The 13,828-nt window shown below is 44.4% G+C and overlaps 1 protein-coding gene across 2 annotated transcripts in view; it reads left to right on the top strand.

Moving 5' to 3' along the window:
• Positions 1-13,828, top strand: part of TBC1D9 (TBC1 domain family member 9) — a 103,299-nt gene that overhangs the window by 74,852 nt on the left and 14,619 nt on the right. For both annotated transcript variants that reach the window (XM_032805288.2, XM_075066279.1), the window contains 3 exons: positions 5,364-5,481; positions 6,559-6,844; positions 8,392-8,521. In XM_032805288.2, the coding sequence (XP_032661179.1) occupies positions 5,364-5,481; positions 6,559-6,844; positions 8,392-8,521 (534 nt within the window). The remainder of the gene's footprint in view (positions 1-5,363; positions 5,482-6,558; positions 6,845-8,391; positions 8,522-13,828) is intronic.

Below are 13,828 nucleotides of genomic sequence, written 5' to 3'. Positions count from 1 at the left end.
AGTGACAGGTATAGCAAGTATCCAAACTCAAAATCATTATATAAATAGTAAACAAGACTAAAGAGAAGAGGATAGTGTGTGATAGCATCATAATGAAGTATTGGTGGGTGTTGGGAAGGGATCGGTGTGTATGAATTGACAGACCTTGAAAATGAGTCTGAATCTGAATTTCTTAGTTTTTACCTGAGAACTAAATTAGTGTTTTTAAAATATTTAACTTTCATTTTGAGGGTCTTAAAATGTAATGAAATAACTTTAAAAATGTGTTCTTCTGGGACAATCACAGAAAACAAGCTGGTACTGTACCTGTCCACCTTCTGTCATCTCTCCCATTTGAGTTAGGGTTTAAAATAATGAATCTGTTTCTCAAGATTCAAACTGACATGGAAACATTATCAAGGTAGGTCATTTTTTCAGGCCTTCTGGCCTTGACAAAGGAGTTAGGCAAACGCTTACAATGACCAAGAGCAAACAAACATAGAGCAACATTGTGCCGGCCATTTATGTAAGATGGAGGAAATAGGTCACAAGGGACCTTGACCCCGTCTCCCTCCTTCCACACACAAAGACTGGGCACACTTAGGCCTTGTCTACACTTACAGTTTTGCAGCGCTGGCCGTTACAGCTGTGGTCGTACAGCTGTGTACAGCCAGCGCTGCAGTGTGTCCACACTGACAGCGACCAGCTCTGCAGTGTGTCCACACTCTGCCACCGTTGCAGCCGCTGGTTGTGGAGTGGATGACATTCGTGCGGCAGCTATCCAACGAGCACCTCCGTCCCAATTTGGTTGTGGGGTTTGTAGTGGAAGGGGACGGAAATTGCGTGCGGGTCATTCGCTTCCTGTCCACGACCCGTGCGTGGTGGTGTGGTCCTCGAACTGTATGCATCGCTTCCCTTTTTCAAGGCCGTTGTTTGTTGCCGTTGGATTCTGCTGCGTGGTGTGATTTCAGAAAATGAGCCCGAGCTGCTTGTAGGTGTTGTGATGTCAATGGTTGCCAGCACATCCGTCTGGCAGTTGATCCATTCCTTATGCTCCAAAGTGACAGCGTGAGAGTTCATGATGAATATAGATGCTGCTGACACTGCTGACATAAATTGTGTCGGCAGTAACGACGTGACGCTGCGCGTGGACCGACGCCTTTGGGCTCGGGAAAAACAGTCCTGAGTGGATGGGTCACATCGTCCTGCAATGTCTGGGATGGGCAGTTTGGGGCTGCAGAACATTTACGGTATGCGACAAACCCTTTCCTGGACTGTGTGCTGAGTGGCCCCAAACCCTCGGGCCCACGGACACGGAGACTGACGAGTGCCCTGTCAGTGGAGAGCGGGTGGCTATTGCAGTCTGGAAGCTGGCACTCCAGACAGCTACCGTCATGGGTCACAAACCAGTTGGAGTGGGGAATCGACCCGTTGAATATAGTGGTGGATGCAAAGTATGCAGGGCCATACATCGCCAGTCCTGTTCAGACGACACCAGTGACTTGGGATGGGCAGGACATGTTGGATCTTGCCCAAAGTGGGTTCCCTAACTGTGGCGGGGCAACTAGATGGGACGCATATCCTGTATCCTGGCCCACCCCACCGTGGCATCGAGACATTTAATCGGAAGGTGATTTCTCAATGGTTCCAGTGCGCTTGTGGCACATGTGCGGTTTCACTGACATTTACACACGGATGGCCTGCGAAAGGCTGCATGACTGCACGCATCTTTCGGAACAGTGCCTGTTCAGGAAGCTGCAGGCAGGGACTTTTTTCCACGACCGTAAGATCACATGGTGGACGTCAAAATTCGTCCCATCGGTGATCCTGGAGACCCTCGGTTTGAGGTCCGTTATTGCTTGGCTCATACCGTATACAGGAAGCTGACAGGCAAGGACCGGTTCAAGCTACAGGCTGAGCTGCGTGCGAATTGACTGTGGGTGTGCTTCTTGGCCGTCTGAAGGGGAGATGGATGACATGTCGTTGACTGGAGAAGCTACAGCCTTTAGGACGATGGAGAGTTGACTAGACTTTGCCATGTTGGAAAGCATCATCCAGCGGTACTAACCGCGTGCTGTATCCTTCCATTAATATTTGTGAAGGGAAGGGTGAACCTTCAGTGACGAATGGGCCTCCGAGGTTCAAACGCCCTGGAGGCGATTGCCACGCCAGAGAGCAGGGCTAATAGAGAGGCCAGCCACGTGCTTCAAGGTATAAGGGAATGGCCTTTTATAAGGGCAACTTTCGAGGCTGAAAGCCAACAGTAATGTTGTGCCTTCCACTGCAGTTAAGACGCATTGCTTCAAGCAAGTACTGCAGTGGTTTCATCTGATTTGCAGTCGCTATTTTTTTTACTTGTAGTAGATGTTACAGTTTCTTGTATTAATAAACAGTGAATTAAAAACAAGACAATCCTTTATTAAACAATAAATACATAAAAACAGTAAGGGAGGTACGAGTGATTAGCTATACACCACAGGTTTGAATATGCTTCCTTGAGTGGCTCTTGCACTGCCTGCTCGCACTTCGGCACTGCCGTGCTGCTGCAACTTGGGGATTAAAAATGCTGCATAAGGGGATGGGTGTTGAGGTGCATTGACTGGTCGTAGGTTATCAGTGGCTGTGAGTAACGGTACTGGTGTTGGGGCGTTGGGTGGTGGTAAGACCAGGATGATGGAGAATAGGTGTTTGAGGAAACATTGGGGCAGCAATGTACTGAGTTTGGGATGGACCTGAGGCATCCACGTAGTGGTCGCGGCCAGTGTCTTACCATTGTCTGAACACATCTTGAAACACGGGGCTCGTGGGTTGGTTTGGGGCGTCACGAGCGTGGTCCCTGCGCTGGCTTGTTCAGTACTGCTGGCACAGGGTTGGTTAAGGCAGACAGTTGTTTGGGAAAGAAATCAATATGATAAATTCACCCAGTTCCCCCCAGGGCAGAGGCAGCCAGTGCCACGTGATCAAGAAAGAGCGTATGACAGGTCGGTTATGCACCCACCAGGGACAGCGCAAAGTTGATTTCGGGGGTGGGGGGCAGAGCCGCAGGGCCTTCCGCGCGAGTCCCAGGAAACTGACCTTCCAGCTGGCCGCCCGGCTTTGTCTCTTTCCAGGCCAGCAGGCACTGGTCTGCTCGCAGCCACGGTCTGGGCTGATCCTTGCAGTGCAGGGGCCCAAGTGCCCAGTTACCACCCCGTGCCCGGCTACCAGTAGTGTCAAGCCAGGTTCTCTCAGACACCGGTCGGCCATCACCGCCTGCCCTCTAGGGTGCGCTGACCTTATCCTGCATCAGCCTAGCGTATCAGTCTGCACGAGGGGAACTGAGGCACACACCATCTTCAGAGACAAACGTTGAGACACATTCCCGACTTTCGTCCTGGGAGTGGATGCCTCCCCAGGGCGGGGATCAAGACACTGGTGTGTTTGCTGGCATGGGACACTGAGAGACTCTGCCCACCGGAGCCTCAACCCCCAGCCCTGCTGCAGCCCCCCTGGCAGTCCGCTGGGGATGCCAGTGAAGAAAAAGAGGGACTGTCAGCCGCCCAAGCACCGGGCAAGCCTAGCGTGGGGAGACACCCCCGAACCCAACTGGGATGGAGACACAGTTGGCCTGGTGCGTGCTCCAGCCTCTGGGGTGGGGGGCTGCAGCGCGTCAGCCCCCTTAGGGTCACACTGGCTTGTTGGGGGGAGCCCCCGGCTCTCGGCTGCTGGAGAGTGAACCTCGAGCCACCGGCCCCCTGCAACGAGTCCAGCGGAGCGGGCACCTGGGGATTGAGTGACCCAGCCACGCTCTCGAGGACACCCTGGGGTGTCAGGAGCAGAAAGTTACGAGCCTGCCCCTGGGGGCACTTTACGAGCCCAGAAGCCTCGCTCGGACCCCCACTTGAGCCCTAGTTCCGGAGTTGCGGCAAGCCCGCTCTCCCGGGTCCCGGCCGGAGCTGCGGCAAGCCCCGCTGCTCCCCCGCTCTCCCCGCCGGAGCTCCAACAAGCCCCACTTCCCGGCCGGAGCTCCGGCAGCCCCCGCTCTCCGCCTCTCCGCGGAAGCTCCGGCAAACCCCGCTCTCCCGGCCGGAGCTGCCCCGGGCAGCCCTCTCTCCGCCCGCTCTCCCGGCGTGGACCGCTACGGCAAGCCCCGCTCTCGCCGGGTGGAGGCGGCAAACCCCGCTCTCCCGGCCGGAGCTCCGCAGCCCCGCTCTCCCGCTCTCCGGCCGGAGCCGGCAAGCCCCCTTCCGGGGAGCTCCCGGCGAGCCGCTTCTCAGCTCTTCCGGCTGGAGCTCCGGCAAGCCCCGCTCTTCCCGCCGGAGCTCCGGCAAGCCCCGCTCTCCCCGTCTCCCGGCTAGGACTGGCAAGCCCGCGCTCTCCCGCCGGAGCTCCGGCAAGCCCGCTCCCCGGCTGGAGTGCGGGCAAGCCCCGCTCTCCCCGCTCTCTCGCAGGAGCGCGGGCAAACCCCGCTCTCCCCGACGGAGCTCCGGCAAGCCCCGCTCTCCCTCGTCTCCAGGCTCTGAGCCCAGGGCAGTGGAGTGCTAAGCTCTGACCAGAGAGGCTGAAAAGATGCTGGGATAGTCCTAATACCCTGGAGGCCAAGAAAAACGCTGCGGTGAGTGTCCACACTGATGAACCAGCGCTGCTCACCAGCGCTTGGTCCTCGCTACACGGAAGCAGACCCAGGTTGTACAGCCACGCGTGCAAAGCAGGGGTTGCAGCGCTGGCTGGAGCGTTTTTAATTAGCACCGCTAAGATTGCAGCGCTGGAACCCCCTCACCAGCGCTGCAACTTGCAAGTGTAGACAAGGCCTTACAGTCCTTCTGCTCCATTGTGCTCAAGGCTGCTCAAGACTGGCACCACTACAAACATTTGCCTCACCAAAGGAGGGCATGACTTCCATTAGTTTTGTGTTTTTGCTTTGCACTGGCAGAAGGTCTGGGGTGTGCAGAATGCATTCTTGCAAAGAATGATGTAGAAGCTACACTCCCCAGGGCTCCAAGAGGCATTGTGGCTGAATGAGGCACAATTCCTTCAGCAGCTCCCCTTGAGAGAATGCACCTCCCTCAGTACAGCTGAGAGGCACAGTTGAACCCTTGAAGAATGAATAATAAACTGATTGTGCAAAGAAGCAATAACATCCAAAATCTTGATTTTTTTCAGATGGTTTGAAGAAACTTCTCATTAGGAATATTAGGAAAACATTGTTTGCTATACTTACAGAAGAATGTGGACTGCTGAATATAGCAGAACATATAATCATTTTTAAGTGACATTTCTTCAGAGTAGATCCATGGCTAATTTGTGACCTAGGATAAATTCTTATGTGTTCAGACTTTATAGCACTAGATATGGCAAGAGAATTTAGAAATGATATCTAGTGATTTATTTTTTCATTCTTGTAGGCCATGAATATTGTCACTTCAGTACTTCTTTTGTATGCAAAAGAGGAGGAAGCTTTCTGGCTACTTGTGGCTTTGTGTGAACGCATGCTGCCAGACTACTACAATACAAGAGTTGTTGGTATGTTAAGGGGATTGTTTTTTCTAAAAAGTCCTTAAATATCCAGAAGCCTGTTCTGTTAATTTTTTTATGTTGAAATAATCAAATGGTCAGCACTGATGATACGTGAACTGTTGCAAACATGTTAGAGAACGAAATGGATAATTCTGACGTTTGGAAGCAGCTACTTAAGTAGATATTCTGATCAGTGTTAGTTCTTCACCTGCTTGAGATAAAACAGAATTCTACAATGTACTCGACTTGACTTGATGTAGGTTAAAGAGATCAGAAGGAGGTGGAAGGCTAGAATTTTAAGTGTGGAGAACAGAGAATATAATATAATTACCAAAGGAATGTTGGTGAGAGCCAGGGTTGGGCAGGTTACAAGAGAAAGTTGTATTGCCACTCACCTCTAGGCTGTTGGTTTGAAGGGTCATTAATAACTGAAAGCCTTTACTGTCTAATGACTGGCTGTTGGCTTGTGTGAAATGAGTTGGTGTTTTCAATCCACTTCCATCACAAAGATCATTGTTAAATACTCTTGCTAGCAAAGGCACCGAAGACTGAGCTTACCCACTCAGTCCTAGAGGTAGTGGTGTGGAGATGCCTATGTTTGCTGTTGCCTGTGTGGTGTGCATGTTCTGTAGAAGCTCTTCAGCTTTCTGTGCCACCACAGGGAACTTTTTACAACCACAAAATTTGCCTTAAAAATAATAATAAAAAAAAAATCTTCTCCTTCCTCCCCTTATATAGCCTCTCCCACCACCACTCCTGTGATGCTGAGAAGTAGAATTCATCCATTAATGGTGGGTAACTTATCTACAAGTGCCAATGGATTGGTTTCAGAACAAGAAAAAAACCTGTTTGCTTTTTCTAGGCTCTGGGTTTATTACACATTTGTTTTCTGGATAACAGTGTTTTGATTTTTTTTGGTGCATATCACAATTTAATCAAAGGGAAGAATCTGTCCTTTGGTGGTAAGGAAATGCATATAAGCATCTTGGAGACTGTTCATACAATATTTTTCCCAGAAGGGTATAAATGTGTATTCATTTGATCCTAAATTCATGTGTGCCCAATGTTACTTATTTCCAATAGGAGCTCTGGTGGATCAAGGTGTTTTTGAAGAGCTGGCCCGGGATTATGTTCCACAGCTTTATGACTGCATGCAGGACTTGGGTGTTATCTCCACCATTTCACTGTCCTGGTTCCTCACGCTTTTCCTCAGTGTAATGCCATTTGAAAGTGCTGTGGTGGTTGTGGATTGTTTCTTCTATGAAGGAATAAAGGTGATATTCCAATTAGCTCTTGCTGTGCTGGATGCTAATGTGGACAAGCTGCTGAACTGTAAAGATGATGGAGAAGCAATGACAGTTCTGGGAAGGTATTTATTGAACAAAACCAAAGCTCTGCTTCTGGTTTTAGTGCATTTAAGTTATTTACAGACAGAAGTTGATGTCTTTTAGATGCTTGCAATCCTTTTTGTCTGTAACAGGAGCTATGTGTGCCTTCGTCAAAAAAGGCTTTTCATATATTTCTGGGTGACCATATCTACTTATCTAGGCCTGGTATTCACCTAAAAAGTAGATCAACCTAGCTACATCACTCAGGGGATTGAAAAATTTTGTGCCTTGTGTGATGTATTTAGGTTGACCTAACCCCCACTGTAGACTCAGGTCAGTGGAAGATGTACCGCCTCATCGAGATGTGGATGTAGGAAGCATCTATATGACTGCACTACAGATGCAGATGCAGCATTGTATCTGTGCCGCTGCAGTGTAGATATACCCCTAAGGGGACAAAGTTTCAGAAAATGACAGCCACTTTAAAAGCCTACAAAAGTGAAGCAATCAGGAGTGTTACCCTCAATTATGCACAACTGCTCCGTTTAGCCAGGGTCAACAAAATTTTTTTTGTCCTTTCTGGTTTCTAGAATATCCTTCTGAACCTGTCTTACAGGGATCTTCAGCAAATCTTGGTTGGATATCTGGAATTTTTTACTTCATCTTCTGACTGTTTACTTTTAAGACCAAGTAGGAAAAATACCTGAATTCAAGGGTAACTGTTGTTGGAAATAGACTTGCCAGAGAATGCAATAGATCTAGAAAGGCTCATGAAGGGATAAAAACAGGAGGCAGGTTGGTAGACCTGGATGAGTCATTCATTCTGAACTAAGAGTACTTTATGTAACCTAGAATGATTCATTTGATTTCCTGACATTTTCTGTCAATGTTTAGATTTCAAGGTGCTGCTGAATCAGGTTCTTTAAAAAAAAAATTAAAGTGAGGCTCAGGGTAATTTATAGCCAGGCATGAGTGGTGGTATGATGTGTTTGGTTTTTTAAGTAACTTGGTATTTAACCAAAAAAAAAAAAAAGCAGCCCTGGCCATCTCATCTCTCCTCTCAGAACTAAGCCCCAGCCCTTGCTGAGGAGTTATGAAAGGAAGGTTTTTGTGGCTGCACGGTGATTTACAGCAGCTACACTAGGAGGAAGGATGCTCTTGATACTCTTTTCAGCCAGGTTTTGGGGAATGAGAGAGGCAGGGGGTATTGAGAATCAAGTACACCATCTCTTGTTCCAACAAGAATGAGGTGAATAGTGCCCCACACATCTTTATTTGTGTAGGACAGCTCAAAAAAATATTTTAAAACTCTGTTTAGGGAATCATTGGCAAATTGTGGACATCTTACTGTGATCAGATGGATTTTATATATTTCTTAATAAATGTGATTTAGGTAAACAACTAATGGAGCTCTGGCGAGAAGTGGAATGTTACGAATTGGCAAAATAGGTCTCTTTGTCCAAATAACGGAATAATAGAGTGGTTTGATCATACTTATGTAAAGTCAGTCTATATGTAACTGCTACTGATCCTCAGAAAAAATGTGTCCCAACTTTTCTCATTTTATTTTTTCTTCTCTCTCATTCAGGTATTTGGACAGTGTGACTAATAAGGACAGTACTTTGCCACCAATCCCTCACCTTCACTCACTACTCAGCGATGATGTAGAGCCTTATCCTGAGGTGGATATTTTCAGACTCATCAGAACTTCCTATGAGGTAACTTAGGATTTTGACTAGAACTGGCTTCAGGACAGCAATTCTGTTTCATGAAGGATTTTGAGATATTGAAATTTGGCTTTATTTTGAATGAGAGCAAAACCTGAAAATTTCAAAGTTCTCCAAAGGAGTATTCTGAACATTATTGTTTTGGATCAATCAAAGTATTTCATTTTGATGTAGACTTATTTTATTTGATGTTATAACATGTAATACAATACAAAATTTTAAAAAATGAAACACAAAAATTGCTTCAGAACAAAAAATCCATGTTTATGTTCCCAAAACTTTGAAATAGAATTTTCCAACAGAAAATGGTTCTGTCATTTTTTCCAACTAGTTCTAATTTTGACATAGGCATAAATAACTCAGAGTTGGAAAACTTCTGGCAAAAACCCCAATAGCAGAATAACTAGTCAATGTTCATAAAGTGCATAGTAAAGTCCAAGAAAAAATGGACTAAACTTTGCACATCAAAAGACTAAGGATTTTTGTCTAATCCTTTAAATTAAATTTTACACAATAAAACATTCAGAAAATATCCCTGACACTTAACTTTTAAATGCTGATTTCAAACTCCGGACCAACAAGAGGAGCGCCAACTCTCCTTTATGGGAAATTCATTGGTTCTTTTCTTCCCTGTGCCATGGAGAACTAACTGATATTTTAAATCAAAATGTAAGATGATCCTAGCCATCTAAAACCCCGACAAGTATTTCAGATACTTTTCCTATGTCCTCCATGTCTCAGAAAAAAAATTACTTTTGAGCTATGTAAAAGGCACCAGAAATCTGCTGCCGGCTTTAGTAATAGTGAATTCCACATTGAGGGTGAATTAAATCTGAGGGTTGTGAGGATTTCCCCCCTCTTTAGTGGGTAAGAATACAAACTGGCAGTGGAGGGGTAGACATTTATGTAAAGCTGCCATCCCGTTTCTGCCTTGTTTTGAATCCCACACCATTTAAGAAAGCTGTTATGGCCTTGAGTATATTTGAATGAATAAACTGGCCTCATGCATAGCCACAATCTGTCTTTTGTGGGCATATGTAGTACAAAAGTTCATAGCTCTTTCTAGCTGAATAGAAACTTACAGGAACTGTATCCGTAGTGTAATGGCACTGAAGTCAGTGGAATATACCAGAGATAAACGTGCACCTTTTTTACTTGTACTCTATTTGAACGTAGGCTGTTAAATCAGCTTGCAGTATATATGTTTTGACGGTGTTATTTCCTGGTATTAAACTGCCATGTTTTTCAAGAGATAATGAGGGCCCTCTGTTGTTCTGTGACACTTATGTTTCTGGCCCTAAGTTTGTTGTACCCAATTGGGATTGGGGACCCATTGCATTGGGCTTGGTATAAATATAAGAGAGACAAATTTGTTGTAAATATTGGGAAATCTCCAGCTGCCATTGGGCCAACATGTATTTACTGCATTTTTAGTATTTTAGCTTGTCAGAGGCACATGGATAACAATGTAACCCTTGTCACTTGCCCTTTATTAAAAGCTGTATAAAAATAACAAGATGTACTGTGAAATGTGACTGTTTTTGCTTTGGCATAAGGGATATGATATGCTTTTTGTTCCAGAAGGAAGGCAAGCTCTGTCTGAACAACTATCCCATGACACTTGCCTTGGGGGAAGGGAGGAGGGAATGATGATGAATCTGAAAACACAATGAGGGAGTACTATTAACTGAAGCATAATATTTAGCCATTTACCACTGTGCTGTGATCCTATCCAATCCCATAAGCTAAGGAGGGTTGAACACTTGGACGAGAAACCTCTAGTGAAAACTCAGGTGCTGCAGGAAATAGTGCTGACAGTTCAGTGGGTAGAACTCTTTCCAGAATCGGTATTGAACTAATGCCCTAGCATGGTGTGTGACGCAGGAATAGAACATTGTACCTGTAGGTTTGGGGTTTTTTGGTGTGTTTGGGTTTTTACAGAGGGACTTTGCACTTAACATATCAACAAATGCATTTTATTTTGCCAGTGATTTTCTTTGCTATTATTGAAGATGTTTTGTGTTTTAATAAATCCAGCATGTCGTTTTATCTGATCCCATAATAAAGTCACAATCCACAGTGTTTGGTTTTACTCTGCATTACTATAAAAGTAATTGTAATTCTGCAAACTTGTTGCACAATTAAAGAGCTGGGGTAGCATTTCCAAAATTGCCTGAAGTCCCATTTTCAAAAGTGATTTAGGACTCATTGACTTAAACTGGGACTTTAGCTCCTAAGTGCCTGTCATTTTTTTTTAAAATGGGACCTAAGCTCCATAGTCACTGGATGCTTTTGAAAATTTCACTCTTGACTTTTTTTTTAAGATTTCCATACTTTCACCTGCACTTTTGTGTTTAAAAATACTTGTAACTGTTTAACCAGGCTCCATAACTGTCTGTTTTTCAAAAGGTTTCTAATTTTAATTGGAAAATTAACAAATAAAGCAGGTAAAACATCCTGCTACTTCTAACATGATTTGTAGACGTACAGATGATATAGGAATGTCACAGCTTAACATTAGTTGTTTGCCTAAGAATGTATTACATTGATACCACCCATGTCCTCACTCCGGAATGCATATCACAATCTGATACACTAGCAGCAGCAGGCTCCTCCATGACTTTTATATGTGGCACCCTAGATGACTGGCTTTATTTCTTGTGCTAAAATCTGGCCCTGGGTTTCTTCAAAGGACATATTACAAAGATGTTCATGTTGGGGAAAATCTCTGTTGAAAGTGCATAGAAACAAATCTATGGGACAGAGGTTCATGGATGTGAGAGCAGGGCCGTCCTTAGGATTTATGGGCTCCTAAGCAGTATTATTAAACTGGTGCCCCTATGCCGGATGGCAGCCCAAGCTCACAGCCTGGTGGAGGAGAGGGAGGAGGGACAAGACAGCAAAGGATAATGAGATGCCCGGCCTGCCTCATGGTGGCGGAGAGTCACAGTTCCTCGCAGAGACTCCCATACCCTCGCCTTCAGGCAGAATGGACATGAAGAAAGTACCTAATTAAAAACATTAAAATTTGGGAATAAAAAATGTCAGTCACAGGTTTTTTGATATGCCTTGAAGTTTGTCAGAGATTTATTTGCAAAAACTTCATAGTAAGGGTGAGTAAGCTGTCCTGCTGAATACAGCATTACATATAATGGAATACATGATGCAGCTCTTCTCTGTTTTACCTTTTCTTAATCAGTATTTCTAAGCTGAATTTATATTTTAAATGTACTCAAACCTTAAGCCAGCATTCCAGATTACTACATATTTAACTCACTGAAACAAGACATTATTTAAAATTAATCAGAGAGTTTAAGTGTGTTATAACAATGTTCATGTGCTTTTAAAAGGGAACAGTAAGTTACATTGTGTTGATCTCCATAACAAGAGACATGGTTTGAAATTCACACCTTAACAAAATTTTGTTTCCAAAGATTTTAGGTAAACAGGATTTATTGTCTTACTAAGGTACTGATTTTCTGAAGGGTTCTTTTAAAACTAGTTCATCGATAGTCAAAGTAAAGAAAAGAAACTCTTTGTCAGCTATCTGGAAGGGAAGGACTGTTGCCTTTAGGCTCTCTCATGGGGAATGGGGAGAGAGGCGTGAGGGATGGACAGAAAAACAGGAAACTGGAGCACTTTTTTTTTTTTAAACTATAGTATAAAGATGGTATTTAGAATAGGAGGTCCTTTTGAAGGATTTATTTAAAACTGTTGTCTTGAAGATCCATTGCATTTAAGCTAAAGATGATGGCATCTATAAACTCTATGCAAGCATTTTTTTAGAAATGGTGATTTTATAATCTCACCAGCCACGTAAAGAATATTTTAAAGTCCAAATTCAAACTAAGGTCCCGTAGACTGACTCATGTTCTGTGTAAAAATTACATTAATGCCACAACTGTTGTGTCATAAGTCCAGATATTACAGATATAGAAAATTTATTTGGGCATAAGCTTCATGACACTAATGCAAATGTGTTCTAGCCACAAAAGCTTATGCCCAAATAATTTGTTATCCTTGAGGTGCCTACACAGGACTTTTCCTTGTTTTTGCTGATACAGACTTAACAGGACTACCACTCTGAAACCTGTCAGTATATACCTTGGGGTTGGCAAATGCCTGTTAAATGGCTTTATTACCCATTGAATGTCTCTTTAACAGTTTCAATGTTGTGCTAATAGGTCTGGCAGGCTAGAGGTTTTTTCACTTTTAACTACCAGATTTCCTCCAAAGGAAGACTCACCAGGCTAGAGCAGCCATCTGTGGGAGCCTGCAGGAAGGGTCAGAAGAGGGATAGGAAAAGAAGAGGGTGGACACTAAGACCCAGTGGTGCCCCAAATTTTCAGGTGCCCTACGCAGCTGCCTATGTTACCTATGCCTAAGGACGGCCCTGTGTGAGAGCATGAGCTAGTGCTGTAGGTCCACTGAACGATGTTCTCAGTATTATATTTTTGCCCTCACTTTCTTTCACCTGGCATGCAGGTGTAGCGTATTAATGTACTTTGGAAGTTATGCATATGTTGAGGAGAGAACTTTGGTCTAGTGAATAGAGCCCTGAACTAGGATTCAGGAGATCTTGGGTCTATCCTTTCTCTGCCACTGACCAGATGAGTGACCTTGGGCAAGTCGCTTCACCAGTCTGTGCCTCGGTTTCCCCACTTGTCAAATGGGAATATAATGAAAGTGACCCCCTTTGTAAAGCACATTGCTCTCTTCAGATGCAAAGTCCTATAAAAGAGGTAGATAGGTATTAACTTTTGAAAATGGCACTTAAGTTTTTAAGTCATTTAAGCACTCTTGAAATTTTTACCCATAGTATGAATTTCATTTCTCATATTTGGATTTAGACAGTTGTTTGATAATATACGAACTGCTGTCTCAGATCAACCCAGTGACCCATATAGCCCAATATCCTGTCTCCAACAGCGGCAAATAACAAATGTTTCAGAGGAAACTGAAAGAAATCCTGCATTAATAACTATGGAGTAACCTGCCTATAGGGGAAGTTTCTTCCTAAGCGAACTTCTAACTCATGAGCATTATGCCCTAAAACATGAGGGTTTATATCCCTTCTGAAGTGCTTGGGAGGCAAATGGAAATGAAATGGTGGAGGAAAGAAAATCTAATAACAAATTCCTGAAAATTCAGTTGTTTGCAAGTCATATGTTTAGAAAAATGTCTTTAATGTCACTCAATGTTTGTCTGAGATACTCATCTTACATCATTTCTGAACGCTTACAGAATGAATTGTTTGGTTTTTGTTTTCTTTTTATGCATAAAAAATAAAAAGTATTC

Source organism: Chelonoidis abingdonii, chromosome 5 (assembly GCF_003597395.2).
Source record: "Chelonoidis abingdonii isolate Lonesome George chromosome 5, CheloAbing_2.0, whole genome shotgun sequence".
NCBI lineage: Eukaryota > Metazoa > Chordata > Testudines > Testudinidae > Chelonoidis > Chelonoidis abingdonii.
The sequence above is the reverse complement of the archived record's forward strand: the minus strand, read 5'-3'. Positions and strand labels throughout refer to the sequence as shown.